General features: G+C 36.1%; 1 protein-coding gene and 1 long non-coding RNA gene across 2 annotated transcripts in view; one reads left to right on the top strand and one right to left on the bottom strand.

Moving 5' to 3' along the window:
• The window catches only part of LOC139959449 (guanylate cyclase 32E-like), a 112,558-nt gene that overhangs the window by 50,593 nt on the left and 44,103 nt on the right, over positions 1 to 17,862 (bottom strand). Inside the window, exons 3-8 of the mRNA XM_071957087.1 lie at positions 11,850 to 12,168; positions 11,264 to 11,410; positions 10,805 to 10,986; positions 9,399 to 9,558; positions 8,935 to 9,086; positions 8,492 to 8,670 (exon numbers count right to left, since the gene is read on the bottom strand). Of these exons, the coding sequence (XP_071813188.1) occupies positions 8,492 to 8,670; positions 8,935 to 9,086; positions 9,399 to 9,558; positions 10,805 to 10,986; positions 11,264 to 11,410; positions 11,850 to 12,168 (1,139 nt within the window). The remainder of the gene's footprint in view (positions 1 to 8,491; positions 8,671 to 8,934; positions 9,087 to 9,398; positions 9,559 to 10,804; positions 10,987 to 11,263; positions 11,411 to 11,849; positions 12,169 to 17,862) is intronic.
• Positions 2,963 to 6,314, top strand: LOC139959452 (uncharacterized). The gene is made up of 3 exons (XR_011790122.1): positions 2,963 to 3,338; positions 4,074 to 4,247; positions 4,653 to 6,314. It is a non-coding gene; the product is annotated as an uncharacterized lncRNA (long non-coding RNA).

A 17,862-nucleotide genomic window follows, 5' to 3' on the forward strand; every position in this document is an offset into this window, starting at 1 on the left:
CGAGTGGGATGAATTAAAGCCGAGCTGGTACGAAGATTGAACCAACTTTGCACGGGCTCATGTTCAAATGTTTTCCAAAGATTGATCGAGGGCTGTCACTGGTGAGCTGTAGCATCCTAAACAGGAAGTATCTTGCTATACCAAAGGGGAATTATCGGCGTACCAAGAGCAAAGTTCATACCTTTTCGTATATACGGTTGAACCAAAGAAAATCTAATAACTCCTTTTCGGATGCGAGGTTTAGAGGATAACCTTACTGAAATTCAACTTGATATTGACAATCCGTCGAGAACAAAAGTGTCACGTAACCACGAAGGCCATAAAGTCACCAAATATGAATTTTAATCCAGACGTACTTTTGGGTCATCGAGTATACAAACCACGCGTCACTTTCACACAAGTATGAATTTTAATCCAGACGTACTTCTTGAGTCATCGAGTATACAAACCACGCGTCACTTTCACTCAAGTATGGATTTTAATCCACACGTACTTCTTGAGTCATCGAGTATACAAACCACGCGTCACTTTCACTCAAGTATGGATTTTAATCCACACGTATTTCTTGAGTCATCGAGTATACAAACCACGCGTCACTTTCACACAAGTATGAATTTTAATCCAGACGTATTTCTTGAGTCATCGAGTATACAAACCACGCGTCACTTTCACACAAGTATGAATTTTAATCCAGACGTACTTCTTGAGTCATCGAGTATACAAACCACGCGTCACTTTCACTCAAGTATGGATTTTAATCCACACGTACTTCTTGAGTCATCGAGTATACAAACCACGCGTCACTTTCACTCAAGTATGGATTTTAATCCACACGTATTTCTTGAGTCATCGAGTATACAAACCACGCGTCACTTTCACACAAGTATGAATTTTAATCCAGACGTATTTCTTGAGTCATCGAGTATACAAACCACGCGTCACTTTCACACAAGTATGAATTTTAATCCACACGTACTTCTTGAGTCATCGAGTATACAAACCACGCGTCACTTTCACTCAAGTATGGATTTTAATCCACACGTACTTCTTGAGTCATCGAGTATACAAACCACGCGTCACTTTCACACAAGTATGAATTTTAATCCACACGTACTTCTTGAGTCATCGAGTATACAAACCACGCGTCACTTTCACACAAGTATGGATTTTAATCCAGACGTATTTCTTGAGTCATCGAGTATACAAACCACGCGTCACTTTCACTCAAGTATGGATTTTAATCCAGACGTATTTCTTGAGTTATCGAGTATACAAACCACGCGTCACTTTCACACAAGTATGAATTTTAATCCACACGTATTTCTTGAGTTATCGAGTATACAAACCACGCGTCACTTTCACTCAAGTATGAATTTTAATCCAGACGTATTTCTTGAGTTATCGAGTATACAAACCACGCGTCACTTTCACACAAGTATGAATTTTAATCCAGACGTATTTCTTGAGTCATCGAGTATACAAACCACGCGTCACTTTCACACAAGTATGAATTTTAATCCAGACGTACTTCTTGAGTCATCGAGTATACAAACCACGCGTCACTTTCACTCAAGTATGGATTTTAATCCACACGTATTTCTTGAGTCATCGAGTATACAAACCACGCGTCACTTTCACACAAGTATGGATTTTAATCCAGACGTATTTCTTGAGTCATCGAGTATACAAACCACGCGTCACTTTCACTCAAGTATGGATTTTAATCCAGACGTATTTCTTGAGTTATCGAGTATACAAACCACGCGTCACTTTCACACAAGTATGAATTTTAATCCACACGTATTTCTTGAGTTATCGAGTATACAAACCACGCGTCACTTTCACTCAAGTATGAATTTTAATCCAGACGTATTTCTTGAGTTATCGAGTATACAAACCACGCGTCACTTTCACACACGCCATAAATTTTACACCAGACGTACTTCTTGAGTCATCGAGTATACAAACCACGCGTCACTTTCACTCAAGTATGGATTTTAATCCACACGTATTTCTTGAGTCATCGAGTATACAAACCACGCGTCACTTTCACAAAAGTATGGATTTTAATCCAGACGTACTTCTTGAGTCATCGAGTATACAAACCACGCGTCACTTTCACACAAGTATGGATTTTAATCCAGACGTATTTCTTGAGTTATCGAGTATACAAACCACGCGTCACTTTCACACAAGTATGAATTTTAATCCACACGTATTTCTTGAGTTATCGAGTATACAAACCACGCGTCACTTTCACTCAAGTATGAATTTTAATCCAGACGTATTTCTTGAGCTATCGAGTATACAAACCACGCGTCACTATCGCACACGCCATAAATTTTAAACCAGACGTATTTCTTGAGTTATCGAGTATACAAACCATGTGTCAGTTTCACACACGCCATAATAACCATGCGAGTTTCATTTCGTACTTCGCAAGGAATCCAAAACACTCCTCTACTCATATACTCCTATATTCCATTGATGAAATATTGTACAGTTAGTTTATTATACTTTTCTTTACTCATTATATTACTACACAGGGCGAGCAACAGAAAGTTTCCTCCTTCACTCTCTGTTACATTATGAACGACTTGACACGGATGACAGCGCTTCATTTTTCTTGATAACGTCGTGACTGATATTTATACGTGTTGTTCATACTGAAGTAAAATTATGGCGGAGGCTATATAAGCCAAACTGTAAAGTCACAATCAGCGACAGACTAGAACGACTTGTGAGAATATGTGCATTGTGTGCTTCTGTGTGAGAAGATAGCAAAAGTTCGTTCATATTGGCTGTATCCCACAATATACGACCACTATTATGTACTACTAAGTCGTTAAACGTGGTCACGTTGGTCAATGCCCTCATTATTTCGTGAAACATTGAATAACAGTCACATTTAGTTATAGTATGGTGCTAACTTGTACAGCAGTTACACTGTAAAACACCTGGGTCATTTTGTGTGACCCATCTGCTGAGTCAGCCATACTGTACCCAGAAATGGGTCGTATTGGTTGAGTTATTACGCAAGATTGTTTGAAATTGTGAAATAGCTCGATGAAAGTTTGACTTTTTGCACTGGGTCATTCTCAAAGACTTTTCTCATTGGATAAGTTATGTCATGTGACCACTATCAGCGTTTTTGCATGACGCCTTTCGTAGGCGACAGCTGAACACCGTCACACAAATCTACAAACCATACGTAAATTCAGGACCAAGAAGGCAGTCTAAGTTGAATCAAAAACTTTGATGGGCTCTGAAAATGGACACGTTTGTTAGTTCCATCCTTGATGACTGGGGTTTGCCAATGTAAATACCAATATTCAAAGGTAAATATACGCCAAAGTATGCTGACTAGTTCAGGCCACAGGCGCTCGCAACGTTAATTAGTTAAATACTATATTATAGTATGCCATTGTAGATATGATGATAGGCTAGGCCTAAGTAACATGTTATTAGTGCTGCGAGCGCCGTGGTTCAGAAAAGCCCATAATTACCCTGATACAGTGATAGTGATACTGATAGTGATACATAGATAGCTGTAATGTAAGACCTAACGTTTGGTCTTTGATAAAGCATAGGCCTAACCTCACTACGTAAGTTTAACTAAATATAACGTTAGAGGCTAAGACTAGTATAATGTTACTTGTTAATAGCTATCTTGCTGAACAGAGAGTTAACAGTGTGCTATTAAATGTAGTAAAACAGTAGTATAATAAGACTTTTTAGTGGGGGTGGGGGAGAGCTGAAGGGTAGCAAAGAATCTGTGCAAGGGGAGGGGGACAAGACATGGGGAAGGGGTGTAAGGGGAGGGATAAAATTCTTGTATTTAAGGGGTGGACAAGATGTAAAATGGTTCATCATTTCTATCTTACTAATTTACTTGTATGTCAATTGGGAGGGGGGGATGGGGGTGACCAATTGGGGGCTTTTCCCCTACTGGTTATGCCACTGCAGTAAAATATGATATTCTCCAACAAACAGTCTTTGCCAAGAATACTAGTCGGTGTAATTGAACAATTGAAGTTAACTATATATGTCCTATTTTTATCTGTGAACTATAGGTAGCATGGTACCCAAAAGCCCATGGGAAACATCCTGCTACAGGCTATGCTACAGACTATCTTGACGAAAGATTGCCCGAAAACGATCCCATGCCTTTAGGAAACAAGAAGCAACACCGAAAGAAGTAAAGAAGCCTACACCTGTAAAGTTCAACATAAAAACAGATCCAAAAGGTACTAATACCATTATCTTGAACAGTCTACATACACTATACTCAGTGAGGGATATGGGTCAATTTCTTTTAACTGTGTAGGCTAAGTAACTGATATTCCTACATCCTCAGTCATTCCTACTGGTATATAATTAAATCGCATAAAATGTCATGATGATTTTTCACTTATAACAGTCAGGTGCCAAGTTAAGTTGCTTGAACCTTAAACTTAGTATGTAGGTAGGTAGCCCTTTGTGAGTAGATGATCCCTATATTTTTCATGGAGGTCCAAGATCATTTGAGGTCAACAGAATCTTTAATCTGCTATGGTAATGATTCAAGTGAAAAGATTTGCTAATTATTTAAATTAGTGACAACAGAATTAAGTGTGCACTGAAAGCAGCAATTTATTTTCTTTCTTCCAAAGGTTGGGACCAATCTTCCTCAATTCATGGAAGATGAGCTTAAGCAAGATAGAACTCGAAAGCAGCCATTCGTCCTTGCATTTGGTGATAGAAGGTATCCGACTCAGTCATTTGTGATCATCAAAGGGGTTGCTCTGCCAGCAACAGATTTAATTGCAGCTTTTGATATTTCTTTCAAATCATTGTACTTGTTTGACATAGCCTACCCCTGCCAGTGTCAAACAACCTGGGAATTTATACACAAATTCCTCATTAAGGTTAGTGAAGGGAAAGGAAAGGTTTCGACATCCCCTTCAGTAAGAAGCCTACGTGCTTTTTTAAGTAGTCAGTAAGAGAAAAAAGGTATGTAAACAACTTTGTCAAAAGTAGTGTTTAATATGATTTATTTGTTTTTTTTTATACATTGTAACCTTTTATCGTATAATTTTCTCAAAACACATATAAGGGATATGAACATATCTCCTGTAAACCTTGGGCAGTGCAACATTAGGTTAACACTTAGTTCATGGTCATTAACATGATGGGATGATTACATGAGGTTTTTAATTTACATAATGTGACAAAGTTGTTTGCTATTTATGTTTGCATGTTATATTACCTTGAACAAGGTTTAAGTTTCATTGGTATTTGTTATTGTTAAGTTTAGAGGGACTAAAGAAGCAGAACTGCCTCACAAACAGTGGTGCAAAACTAGTGTTCTTCCATACATCATACATGCACAACTAGCCTAAAGCATGACTGATGTACATTTTTTGCCTGAGCAACTGAAAATTTAATACATATTGTAACATGTTGGTGGTGCAAAAATATTTATTCACAGTGTTTCCATTTATTGATGACTTTTCAGTGATTATAAGTCTTGTACTGTATGTTATAAACAGCTTTTCCTCATTCAAATCTAATGCTGTTTTGGTACAAGAACTACTGAGGAAATTATCACTTTTGGGATATGCTTGCAAGATTTTATTAATTGGCAGCTGGCCATAGGGTTTGTCTTGCCCCACCAACCCACTGCAAAATATGTTTGATATTGTCTTTGACTTTTGACCATGACAAAGCCCCCACCAAACATTGAGCTTTCCAAAATATTTGATTTCTTACAGCCACCATTGATGTACTACATGTCTTCTTTGTATACCTAACATTTTATACAATTGATAACTATGGAATGTTGTTTATTTATATTCTTTAAAAACAATTAGAAATGCTAGCTAATATTCAAATTACTACAGTTACTAAGGATACAAGTAGAGAGTGAGTGCATGCTCCAGTCTTGATTAACTTAATATTACAAACACTGCAGCAAACCTAGCTGTGAGATCAACAATTAAAGTCTTTCAAGTAATACAGAACATATTCCTCAGTGAACTAAAGTTTGTGCACATGAATAAATGATCAGTTGTTTTAGTTTAGTATGTCAGGATTTTAAGGAACATTGCTTAGTTTCCAATGATTCTCAATTGGTACATTAGCCTTAGCCTATGTTCTTGTGTTCATTGTTTGTTTAGTTTTATGGGTATCACATTACTCTGATTTTTACTGTTACTATGATGTTCTAGTTGGAATAAAACAAAATGAATATCGATAATTATATGTGAAATAGAAGAAATTGCATGCTTTATTGTAACACCACTTTGTGATTTGAATAAATTAATTTATCATTAGGAATCGAAGTCTATGTCATTTCTTTTATTGACTTCCTGCAACTGCAAATGTAAATTCAGCTTTGACCCATTTACGTGGTAAATTTTTTTTGACCCAATCTGCTGGGCTGGTGGAGATTGCACTAACCACTGGGTCAAAAGCTGGGTCAAAGTAGCATATGGGTCAAAGTAGCGTATGGGTCAAAATAACCCAGTTTTAGGTCAGATGTCAAATGACACAGATCCTTGGTCAAATTGACCCAAACCTGGGCTGGTGGAGATTCCACTAAGTTGCTGGGTCAAATCTGGGTCAAAAAATGACCCAAGTGTTTTTACAGTGTAAGGGTCAGTTTCAGAGGGTACGTTTGACTATGATCCTTTAGACATACATGACGTTCTATTCGATAAAATCCTAGATAGCACCCACGCGTACATTGTACGTCTTCTTTAAGAACACGTTGTACATTTTACGCATGTTCACTAGTCAATATTATAAGTCGTTTATAAGTCATCTTTCGGTTAATCCAAATTTCGGAGTTGAATTATTTCAGGGTATCTGGACTAGATGAATACACTTCTTACCTAAATTATTTGATAGTTGTAGTATTAATGTTTCTCGTATAGGACCTGCTTAATCAGCGAAGCCCTCATGTAGGCCCATACTAAAAACCATAAACCATATATGTACCATATTATGTACTAAAACAGAAACTGTATATGACATTTTAGACCTTACATGTTTCGTTTTGAATAAACATCAACGAGATAGCATTGAAAGAAAATTCCTAACTGTTTTTCTAAGAACAGTTATATTAGTGCATACAGGCATGTATAGCGCAGTGTAGGCTATATCCCTTCCCGCCTATGAAATAACATGATCGCATTTCGGCAGCATGCAATACTGTTTGGAAGAGATACATGCGGTTTTGAACCGGTTTAACACGCAATCGTATATTCGTTACTATATGTACAAAGACAATATGATTAACCTTGTTTCGACCCTTTTGAGGGGGATCATATCTGGGAGAGTGACCGGGGTTATCAAAAACGTTATCATAGAGAGGGAACTAGCAAGAAGCGAAGGCGAGAACGTAGTAGAGGATAGAGGGAGGTGTGGCGGAGGTCGCGCGCAAGCGAGGTTTATAGGGATAAAGAAGATGAGTTTCTCAACAAGTTGAAAGAGAAACTTGATAGAGAAGCATGTCAAAAGCAAGGAGTTTGCACTATGTCGTTCAAATACATTAGTGTAGCAGGGCAAACCTTTTCTGACAGAAAGTAGTAATTCATTCCTATTATCTGAACATACTTTTTTTGTAAGATTTTACAAAAGCACTGTATGCAGATTAATCAGCCTTAGGGAAACAACGACCAATCAAAAAATATTTGCGGTGCTATGAAAAGATACCATCTACATGCTCTTTGATTCAGCAATCGAGAAAGAGAGCCAGTCAAGAACTAGGCCTGCTTTAATGTCCAGTGAATCCGATTCAAGCTCGAGTCCAACCAGCCCGAGTCAGATCGGAGTCCAAAGCAGACTGGGACCGATACAAGTCTCAGTCCAGGACATTCCCAGTCCATGTAAGTCCGAGTCCATGTTATCAATTATGCAACCTATCTCAATTTCCACCAGTGAACCCCTTTCCATCCACTACTCGGAACTATCCCTCCCTCACACGCATCATTCCCTTTCCAAAGCCATAGATATAATAGCACCTTTAACACTATTGATGTGTTAGTAGATAGGGGTTGATAAACATTGTCCTTCAGCTGTGCTATTCAGCTATTTGATTACACACGCAAACAATAAATGTCCCAGATGACACTCAGGTGCTATCAAAAAGTTAATATTTCATTAAATATTTTGATGACTATAGAAATAAATATTTCCTGGCAACTATACCTGTGTTACTACGTTGGTGTAAACAAACTTGTTAACAGAAATACAATTTTGGGACTTTCAATGGGGTTTATATAGGAATCTGTCATTACAATCAATGGATAGCAAACTGTACACTCTAGCTCTTGTCAAAAATGTATACTGTGTGATAGCCATTCTAGTCTCAATAGTGTGACTGGTGCTGTAAACCTAGTGCTGCCTGGAACTCCAAGCCTGGCTAAATCCGATTACATAGTGTAATTCTTTCATATTTCTCAAGGACCAAAGGTATAGACTATTCAAATTCGAGTTGGGATCTTACCTGTATTTAACAATAATCGTTACTAGCACGCTGAGAAGTAGGAAGGCAAATATAGATGCAAGAATAATGGCGTGCGTCTTTTGAGTTTGGCATAGTTCCCAGTAGAATCCACACTCTGGCCTGTCGAGAGGTTGTCCACTTACCCACGGGATGCTTACACCAGGAACTGAAACATAGGTCTGGAAAGAGAAAAGTGTAACCAATAATCCCATTTATGTATTAGAGTGAAAAGGTGGTAAAAATGTTTGGTCTACTCGATAGGTCAGGTCAGTTCAAGAGTAATCAAAGAAATCAAAGACTGTATAAGTGAAACTTTATAATAGGCCTCAGTCTCGAAATCTGAGTGATATATAGTGAAAACTCTATACAAGCAATACAAATATAATCCATGTGCTATAGCAAAGATGTCAGGCATCACGCCATGTTAAACATCAAGAACTTACCATTTTTCGCGTGGTTTCATTTATTCTCAAATATGCCAATTTCTGGATATTGTACCCATATGTGTTGGAATTGTTAAGAGCTGCACCAACAACAACGAAATCTACAAATGCATCACCATGTTCATCGATGTAACCAATGTTTCCAGCAACACCTGTGAGTTAGAATGACAAATAATATCGTAGAATAACCGTCTCCGAGAGGGGAGATATATATATATATATATATATATATATATATATATATATACAAACCCATTTATCTTTGAATATGCTAGTACCAAATCACGCGTCTTAGTGTCCACCTTTAAAAAATACTTCAATTTAAACACACAAAACCCCACAAAGGTACAAATTACATTGTGGTTCTCTATAAAAAGCGAAATTCTAATCCGGAGAGAGTAGGCATTGTATGCCTACATGGATTACAGTAGAAAATGACAGGAATACATATATGATAACCTTACTGTCATATGTTCGGTTGACGATCATCTGCATAATTTCAGTTCCATCAATCGCCCTTTCAAAGATGGATTTATTGCTGTTGTTGTTGTTGATGATATCATTCAGCACAGGTATATACAAATTGTAAACTGCATCATACAAATAAGCAGCATTGGCCGGAACCTATATGGAGATAAAATAGAGCTAATGAACAACGTTAATGTTGTATTAACCGGAACCTATATGGAGATAAAATAAAGCGACCGAACAACGTTAATGTTGTATTAACCGGAACATGTATGGAGATAAAATAAAGCGACTGAACAACGTTAATGTTGTATTAACCGGAACCTATATGGAGATAAAATAGAGCGACCGAACAACGTTAATATTGTATCCAAAATAGCTATGCAATGAGAGTGAACGAGTCCGTATTTCGAAGGACAATATAAACCCACATAACAAAAAGGCGGCACACAACTCTATACAAGAACCATTGTATGTTAACAATCAACAAAGTTTGCATGAAAGAATGTTTAATTGGCCTAATGTGATCTCTTCATTCCATGTATAGAGGTATGCCTACTATCCTCATCTGTTTAATGGGTAAGAGTGACCTCGCACAGCTTGTTGTTTCTCAAAGTCATTTTGATACCAACAATCTCAAGTAAGATCTTGAAAACATCATTTAAGGTAAGTATATGATATGAAATGAGCAGGTATAAATACCGACGGGAAGTACTTTCTTTGATTATAGGTTATACATCTTACATATATAGGGAGTTAATTGACTCGACCCTATATGTATATATGGGGGGAAAAAACCTCATTCACAGAACTCTTCAAATTGAATCTGAAACTAAGAATTACTTCAGATATTTAAATAGGAATTTCAGATATCCAAATGCATAACTTCTGATGTTTGATTTTTCAGGTATATAATGTATGTTCTTGAATAGCTCTCATATCTAAAGTTGAGTTTTTCTTATGAAAGGCTGAAAATCGTTGCGGTTATCGACGCTGCAGAAATTACAGCGGAAACTATTAAACAGCCACAAATGCATGTATACTGGTCTTTATACTCATACTATTGGATACACTTCCAGTACATACAGAGCTTAATCTCTAAATAATCGCATATGGCTACCTATAAACTGTGCGAAAGTAGGTTCTTCATTAAACTCGAGTACCAGCCAGAACTGGAGACACCTGAATTTGAAAAAAGAAAAACTGAAAGCCATCCTAGTTACTGACCATGCACTGCAATCTAAAGTATTCCAAATGTAACCGTATCAGTATATGTCTTTGATTTCACCAGCATCTCGAAATCACCTGAGAAACAGGAACGATATATCAAGAACAAACACCCAGCTAGTTCCATTTTGTTGTGTTTCTTATTGTATAGGTGCGAACTTTCGATCAGACTTACAACGATGTCAGAGGTGCCTACATTGTCTGGTACCATCGAATTAAATGGTTCCAACTGGAGATACTTCAACACTTTCTTACGGAATGCTATCCAAGCATCCCCTGACACCGGTGACGGATAGATTTGCAGTACTGATCTGTAGCCATGAGCACTTGCTAATGAAGGCTTCCTTTCGTATGGATCTAAATAAATAATGAACAAAATTAGGAGGAATATATAGGTGGCAGCACTTAACATGCAATATAGTCATTTCGTGAACTTGTTGAAACTTAGGCCTAAGGTACATGACAGGTAAGTGTAGAGATAACAGTGTTCTTAAAGCACATGTAATTTACTCAGAATTCAGAATGCATTGTTACGTTGACAAACGCCGTTGGAACTCATTTTTGACCACTACTCTCAGAGACAATTGTAACAAATTAAAATAAATTAAAAAGGAGAAAGGTCCCGAACGATTACCTCCATAAAGCTGTTGTACCCTTAGATCGCTGTATTCTTCAACGTTGACGTACAAAATTATGTACTCCCCGTTTTCAAGTAAACCTTTGGACCAAAACTCATTCAAGAAATCATAAATTTCAAAAAGCTCGCCGAGGAATATGTAGACTGAAAAAGAATCATCGAAGAATTGACATTTCATGATACACCAGTTTTAACTTCGTATAGTTTGCAAACACTGATACATATATATATATATATATATATATATATATATATATATATATATATATATCGAACAGTCCCATGTTAAATAATTGTTCTTTCGAATTAGTTTAGCTAATAAGAAAATAATAATAATAATTACCGATTACAATCGGTGATCTAAATAAATCATGTACTTTGCATCAACCAAACATTGGAGGTAATCAGTACTCCAAAACACAAACCTTTAGTGTGATCCACAATGTAGCATTATGTTCTTTACAACGTAAGGGTGAGAAGCACAAGTAACAGCATAAGTTAAAGATGTATAAGTATGATATGACTGCCATATGTAGCAGTATGGTTAATGGTCTTCATAGTAACAATATATACATATACTTGCTTCTAGTAATTGGTGCTGTTTCATCGAGAATGTCACCAAATTTGCAGGAGGCGTCGTCTCCTCCATAGAAGACAGCAAAACACGGATGTTTATAGAAGATAGTTCTCTGGATTGTAATGTTAGCAGCACGTAGAGTTTCCTCCAGGCCGGACACAACCGTCTTTCGCTGTGCCTCATCCGCAGATATGATAGACACTATACTCCAATTAAAGTGTCTAAGAATGTGGAAAACTGCTGACACCGTTTGTTTATCAGTGGGCGTGGTTCTGGCGAATGTAGGGTATATCTCCTTGTCGCTCAATCTGTAATCCTCACAAGCCTGTTAGAATTAGGAAGAACAATGAGAAAATATTAATGTTTGTTGGTGCGGTTGGTGAGTTTACTGTGGGTATTGCCCTTGCCCGTGCATTAAAGTTACAATCTTAATTATGCCAATGTAGTGAGAGAATGCTTTGTTTCCCTTTGTAATCCCTTACATATCTGTGGCGACTCACTGGTAACTTCTTGAGGAAATTCTGCCCCTGGTGGCATTTGGGTGTGTGTATATGTAGCTTGTCCCAAGATTGATTAATGGGGGTGGGGAGGGAGGAAGAAGACCCTTCCTAGGATCTCTTTGTTGGAGGCAATGGCTTAGGCTGGTCTGAGTCTGGGGGAGGTGAGGGGTGGGCTGTGCTTTTTCAGGAAAGTGGAACTAAAGTTCGGTGAGCAAGCGCACGCGTAAGGTGGACGGTGGGGGGGGGGGGTCTTGAAATGCTAATCCTGGCCGGTAATTCGAAGATATATTTCCGATTTAGCTGCAAAATATCAAAATGAATACCAAAGTCAAAGTATCAAATTGGTCTTAACGCTTATTTGAAAACCAGAATGCAAAATGAAATAGACTTGATGGAGTATAACTTATCTGGTAATGCCTGGAAATTGAATAACATTAGTGGTCTTCAGGAAGAGTTACAAAACATTAAACATGATAAGCTCTTAATACGCTCTCGTGCTCAATATGGTGAGGAAGGGGGAAAACCCTCCAAGTATTTTCTAAACCTTGAAAAGCGTAAATACGTAGATAAATTGATTTCCCATTTAAAACCGATTGTAAATAACGATATATATGACTCTCCTGGAGTTAAAGGAGGGAAGTTTATGATTTGTATAGTAAGTTGTATTGTTTCCATGACAATGAACTTGATGACGTAGATTTTAACGAAGATGTTCTTGATAAACCATCTGTTTTGTCAATGCAGGAGCCCAAAGTTTAGAGAGCCCACTCACGATTCCGAAGTATACACATCTCTGTGTCCGGATGGATTCACAGTCGATTTTTTAAAGTTCATTTTGGGTAAAATTGTAGGAATAGGTAGTCTTAAAAAATGTACAATGTCTTTTTCTTTTCTGATCATTTTGGAATTACGTGGAATAAAAGGGAGAAAACTTTGTGCTGCTTGGTATGTCCTTTAATGAAAGTCTTGTTGAAATGACCACGATTAACTACAGAAATACCCTTTCAAAAATTGACAAATTCATTCATTGTTGGTCTAAATGTTACGTAACTACAATGGGCAGAATAACAGTGTTTAAGTCTCTTATTATTATTATTATTATTAGTATTATTATTATTATTATTATTATTATTATTATTATTATTATTATTATTATTATTATTATTATTATTATTATTATTATTATTAGTATTAGTATTATTAGTATTATTATTATTATTATTATTATTATTATTATTATTATTATTATTATTATTATTATTATTACGCATTTGAATTATCCTCTGCTTGCTCTACCTTCTCCAAGTGATGAAATTCGAGCTAAATTTAATTCAATGTTTTCAAATTTATTTGGAATGGCAAAACCGAACCGAGTGGGTAGACGACAGATTATTCGGAAGTTATTCGGAAGGTGGTCTTAAGATTATAGATATTTTTTAGTATGCAATTTCTTTAATAGTAACATGTCTGAGGCGTATAAATATTATAAAGATAATAATAAACCGGGTTATTTATCCAGGTGATGTGGTTTTGATCTAAAGTAAAATGCCAATGCATGGTGATATCTAAACTGTTGTTAACTTGCACTTTAAATAGGTTTTGGAAAGATGCATGTTTTTAAAAAATTTTCACTATTACTTGATTAACTTTGATAATAATGGTAATGATCTTAAATTGATAATTAGCCAACCTGTCTGAAATAATAGTTTCATTCAAATTGGTAATATCCCTGTCGTCTATAAACGTAATGATTTACTGGATGCAAATGGCAATTTTTTTCCCCCTATGAAAACTTTGTGCAAACTTTCAATGTTAAGACAACCTTCTTAGAGTATCAAAGTATTGTAAACTCAATTACATTTTCATGGGGGTCTCTTTTGTGGGTACAGACAAGGGGAAACTTTGCAGTCCAGTTAATAATGTGTATAATATGATGAATGCACTCGGCGATTTAGATGGAAGGGCATTTAATTCAAAGTTAGTTCGTTCCATCAATCACTCAAGCAAGGCTTGTGCAAAATGGGGAACTGAGTTGCAGATTGTTCTATCTGAGTATCTGAGTATTTGAGATTCTATTGTGCAGTTCCTTTTCTTTGCACAAATGATATCAAAATTAAAATGGTTTCATTACAAAATTCTTCGCCGTTTTCTTCCCTACAAACGTCCTTCCCCATAAAAAGAATATCATTGATCATGACCTTGTTCCTTTTGTGAATCCCATAGCGAATCAATCCCAAATTTAGTTTTGAGCTGTGATTTTGTTAAGCCTCTCTGGACCTATCTTAAAAGCATTCTTGAAGAAAGAAATATCAATATTTTGGTCTTAAATCCTAAATCGATTTTATTTGGTGGGAAGTTTGATAAAATCTTTAACCTTATTATAATTTTGGTAAAATATTTCATCTTTCTTTCCAAAATTAAGAAGACACATCCTTCAGTCAATAACATCAATTATTTTCTGAAAGATTATTTTTTGCTGCACAAATATATTCTTTCAACCAATATGACTGGGGATAAATGGGAAAAGTTATGCCTCCTATGGTATAATTATTTACACTCATATTAACATTTTTTTGTCTTTATGAAAGATAACCAAACATTCTTCTATTATTTTTTGACAATTCCTGTGAAGACTTTCGCTTCTATATAGTGTTCCTACTATCATGCCTTGTAAAGGAAATTGAATACATATGATTGGACAGGTACGGACTATAAGATATAACAAAGGTTGAAGGCAAATTACATTTAATGCTTCTAATGCTAGACCATTTGTTGATAGATTGACGAGAAATTATGCATTCGGACATCTCTCCTTAATGTAATGCACTCATATTGCATTGAAACTTGTTGTAAAGGTGTCCATTATGGGACATGTAAAAGCAATATAGTACAATTGCAAAATCATAGCGATTTTCACCGCCAGTATATACGCGTCACGAACTACTTAAACTTAACTCCAACTTCATTGTAAATGTTTGTGTAATCACACTTACGTCATGCGGACTACAAAGGGCTAGTCATTAACTTATTCCAGCCGAATTTGTTTTCAATTGATCCTAATTTAATAAATTTAGAGCCTATTTCCTGGAGCAGTTTAGAGAATTTCGTGCAATGACTTGTTAAAGTGGGTGCAGTAAAGATACTGGAGGAAAAATAGCTTTCCCCGGATTTCAAACTGACATTTTCGTATTGACTTTGTGAACATATCCGGAAGTCAGGGTAATTTCTCTAAATAAACTGTCTTCAGTGATTGGAGTTTTCAGAGAAGAGGAAATAGTGTATAGAAAATAGAATTCCACAACAATTTTCGAAAACTTACTTAATAATGGTAATATTCCCCAACGGTTTATACACACACACTGTCTAAACAGGCCTAGTCTTCTGTTTAATGTCTTCACATCCAACTTACTGTATACTACAACTATAGTGCATGGTTCTGTTGTACTATAGCTGATGTGTGGAGTCTTATATTTCAAATATGATACATCCAAAAGAGTACGGCGTAATCATCGTAAGCATCTTTATGAAATAAATAAAACAATGCGGTTGTACTGTCTTCTCTTTAAATATTGTAGGGTTACGTATCAGTGCTATAGAAGTGCCATATTACGTCAAAGAACATTGTTTGGTTTTTGGGGGTCAAAAATAATTTGAGACCAGAGGTCAAAATGTGGGACAAATATACCATAGTATATATATATATATATATATATATATATATATATATATATATATATATATATATATAAATATTCGAACTAATACGTGTATATGTTCGAATGAATACGAGTATATGTTCGATTAAATACAACCATATACACTCAGATTTTTTTTACACAGGTTTAGTCAAATTTTAATTGATTTTCATGTCAAATAAGAACACTAAAACATTTCAGTAAAATTTACTTAACTGCTGTTTGGTAAATTTTTACATGATCAGCATGTAACGCAACTACAAAATTATTATGTAATATTTTGCCAGCGATTTCTACATAGCACCCGTTCAGTAAGCGTTTTACACATGTTTTAGGTTAATTATTAAAAGCAGCTTGATGCACTCTTTTTGTCATTTCATCGATCACAACAGAAAGGCACATTTAAGAGACAACAAAAAGGAATGACAACACAAATAATTCAGAATATTTGATGAATTCAACCTTTTATTTCAAGACTGAAGAGGGTACCGTATATCCCGTACATCTACAATCATGCATGAATAGTGAACTACATCCATGATATTTTAACTTTTGTGTCCAGTTATGGATGACAGTTTGAATCAGATACATTAGACAATAGGCGGTCGTAACTACATTGATAGCATACTTTCAAACGGTTGAAATCTTTCAGCAATGTAAGTCCCACTTTTACCTATAATAGAAAAAAATAAAAAAAACAAAAACATAAACAAAAGGTAATAACAAAAACATGAACAAGAGGTACTATCTCTTAAAGGTGCATGCTTACGAAAATTTAAATGATTTATTTTTTTAGTGTCTTAGATGCATGTACAAAAAACATTTGGTCGAATTTTCAACCAACTCCCTCGACATGTAGTAAGATATTTGAAAGCTCACCAAAATTAACATAATCAACTGTCTGATTGCAAAATTTGACAAAGATACAACTCTACCTGCAGCATTAGCTAACATTTCAGGCAAAGATACATAAAATCATCTGTTCGTAGTTACTTTAGGCTCAATTACAAATCACCAACCCATGAGCTCTCCAAAAAAACAATCTTATATGTCATGGGAGCTTTGCAACTTAAACATGCTGGTATATAATTGAGCACTGTAGTTCTGTTCCAACAAATTAAACTTACTATCAGCTCTTTGACAGCAGGGGCGTATCCAGGGGGGCAACAGGCGCGCCCCCCCTATTGGCCGTCACCAAAAAAAAAAAAGTTTAACAAAAAAAAATAAAAAATTGATGACGACCTTTAAGTGAGATGTCGGTGATCGCTCAAACCCCCACCCCCTCCCGTATGTTTTATTTTTTGTTTGCCAAAAAAAGGTTCTGGCGAAGTTCGGCGGCATAATAGTTTTAGAAACATAGATGGTAATTGTGTTTGTATTATCACTATAAACACTAAGAAATTGTGCATTTTGTGTCCATATTTACTGGAAATGTTGCTTATTATTAAGGTCGGAAAATGGATCACATATGGCCATGGGCGGCGATCATGGGGGGGGGGGGAAGGGGGGATATATCCCCCCCCCATGAAAATGGGTGGAGGGGATGTAATACACCATATCCCCCCCCCCAAATGCCAGGGATAAGAATATTTTCATGCCTACATTTATGCATCATCGTAAATGTACGGCTCTTTTTTAGCTTCATTTCTCGCCTACCATAAACGCAGTGCGATCTTTTCAGATAAAGCGTCTTTATAAAGCAAGAATAGTTGAGTGTAGGCTTCATTGGCCCTATAACAACAAAATGTATTATTGCGCCCACGGTATTGATATAGTACATATATGCACCCTCATAGTATTCATATAGGCCCTATAGTAGGCCTA

Source organism: Apostichopus japonicus, chromosome 19 (assembly GCF_037975245.1).
Source record: "Apostichopus japonicus isolate 1M-3 chromosome 19, ASM3797524v1, whole genome shotgun sequence".
Classification (NCBI taxonomy): domain Eukaryota; kingdom Metazoa; phylum Echinodermata; class Holothuroidea; order Aspidochirotida; family Stichopodidae; genus Apostichopus; species Apostichopus japonicus.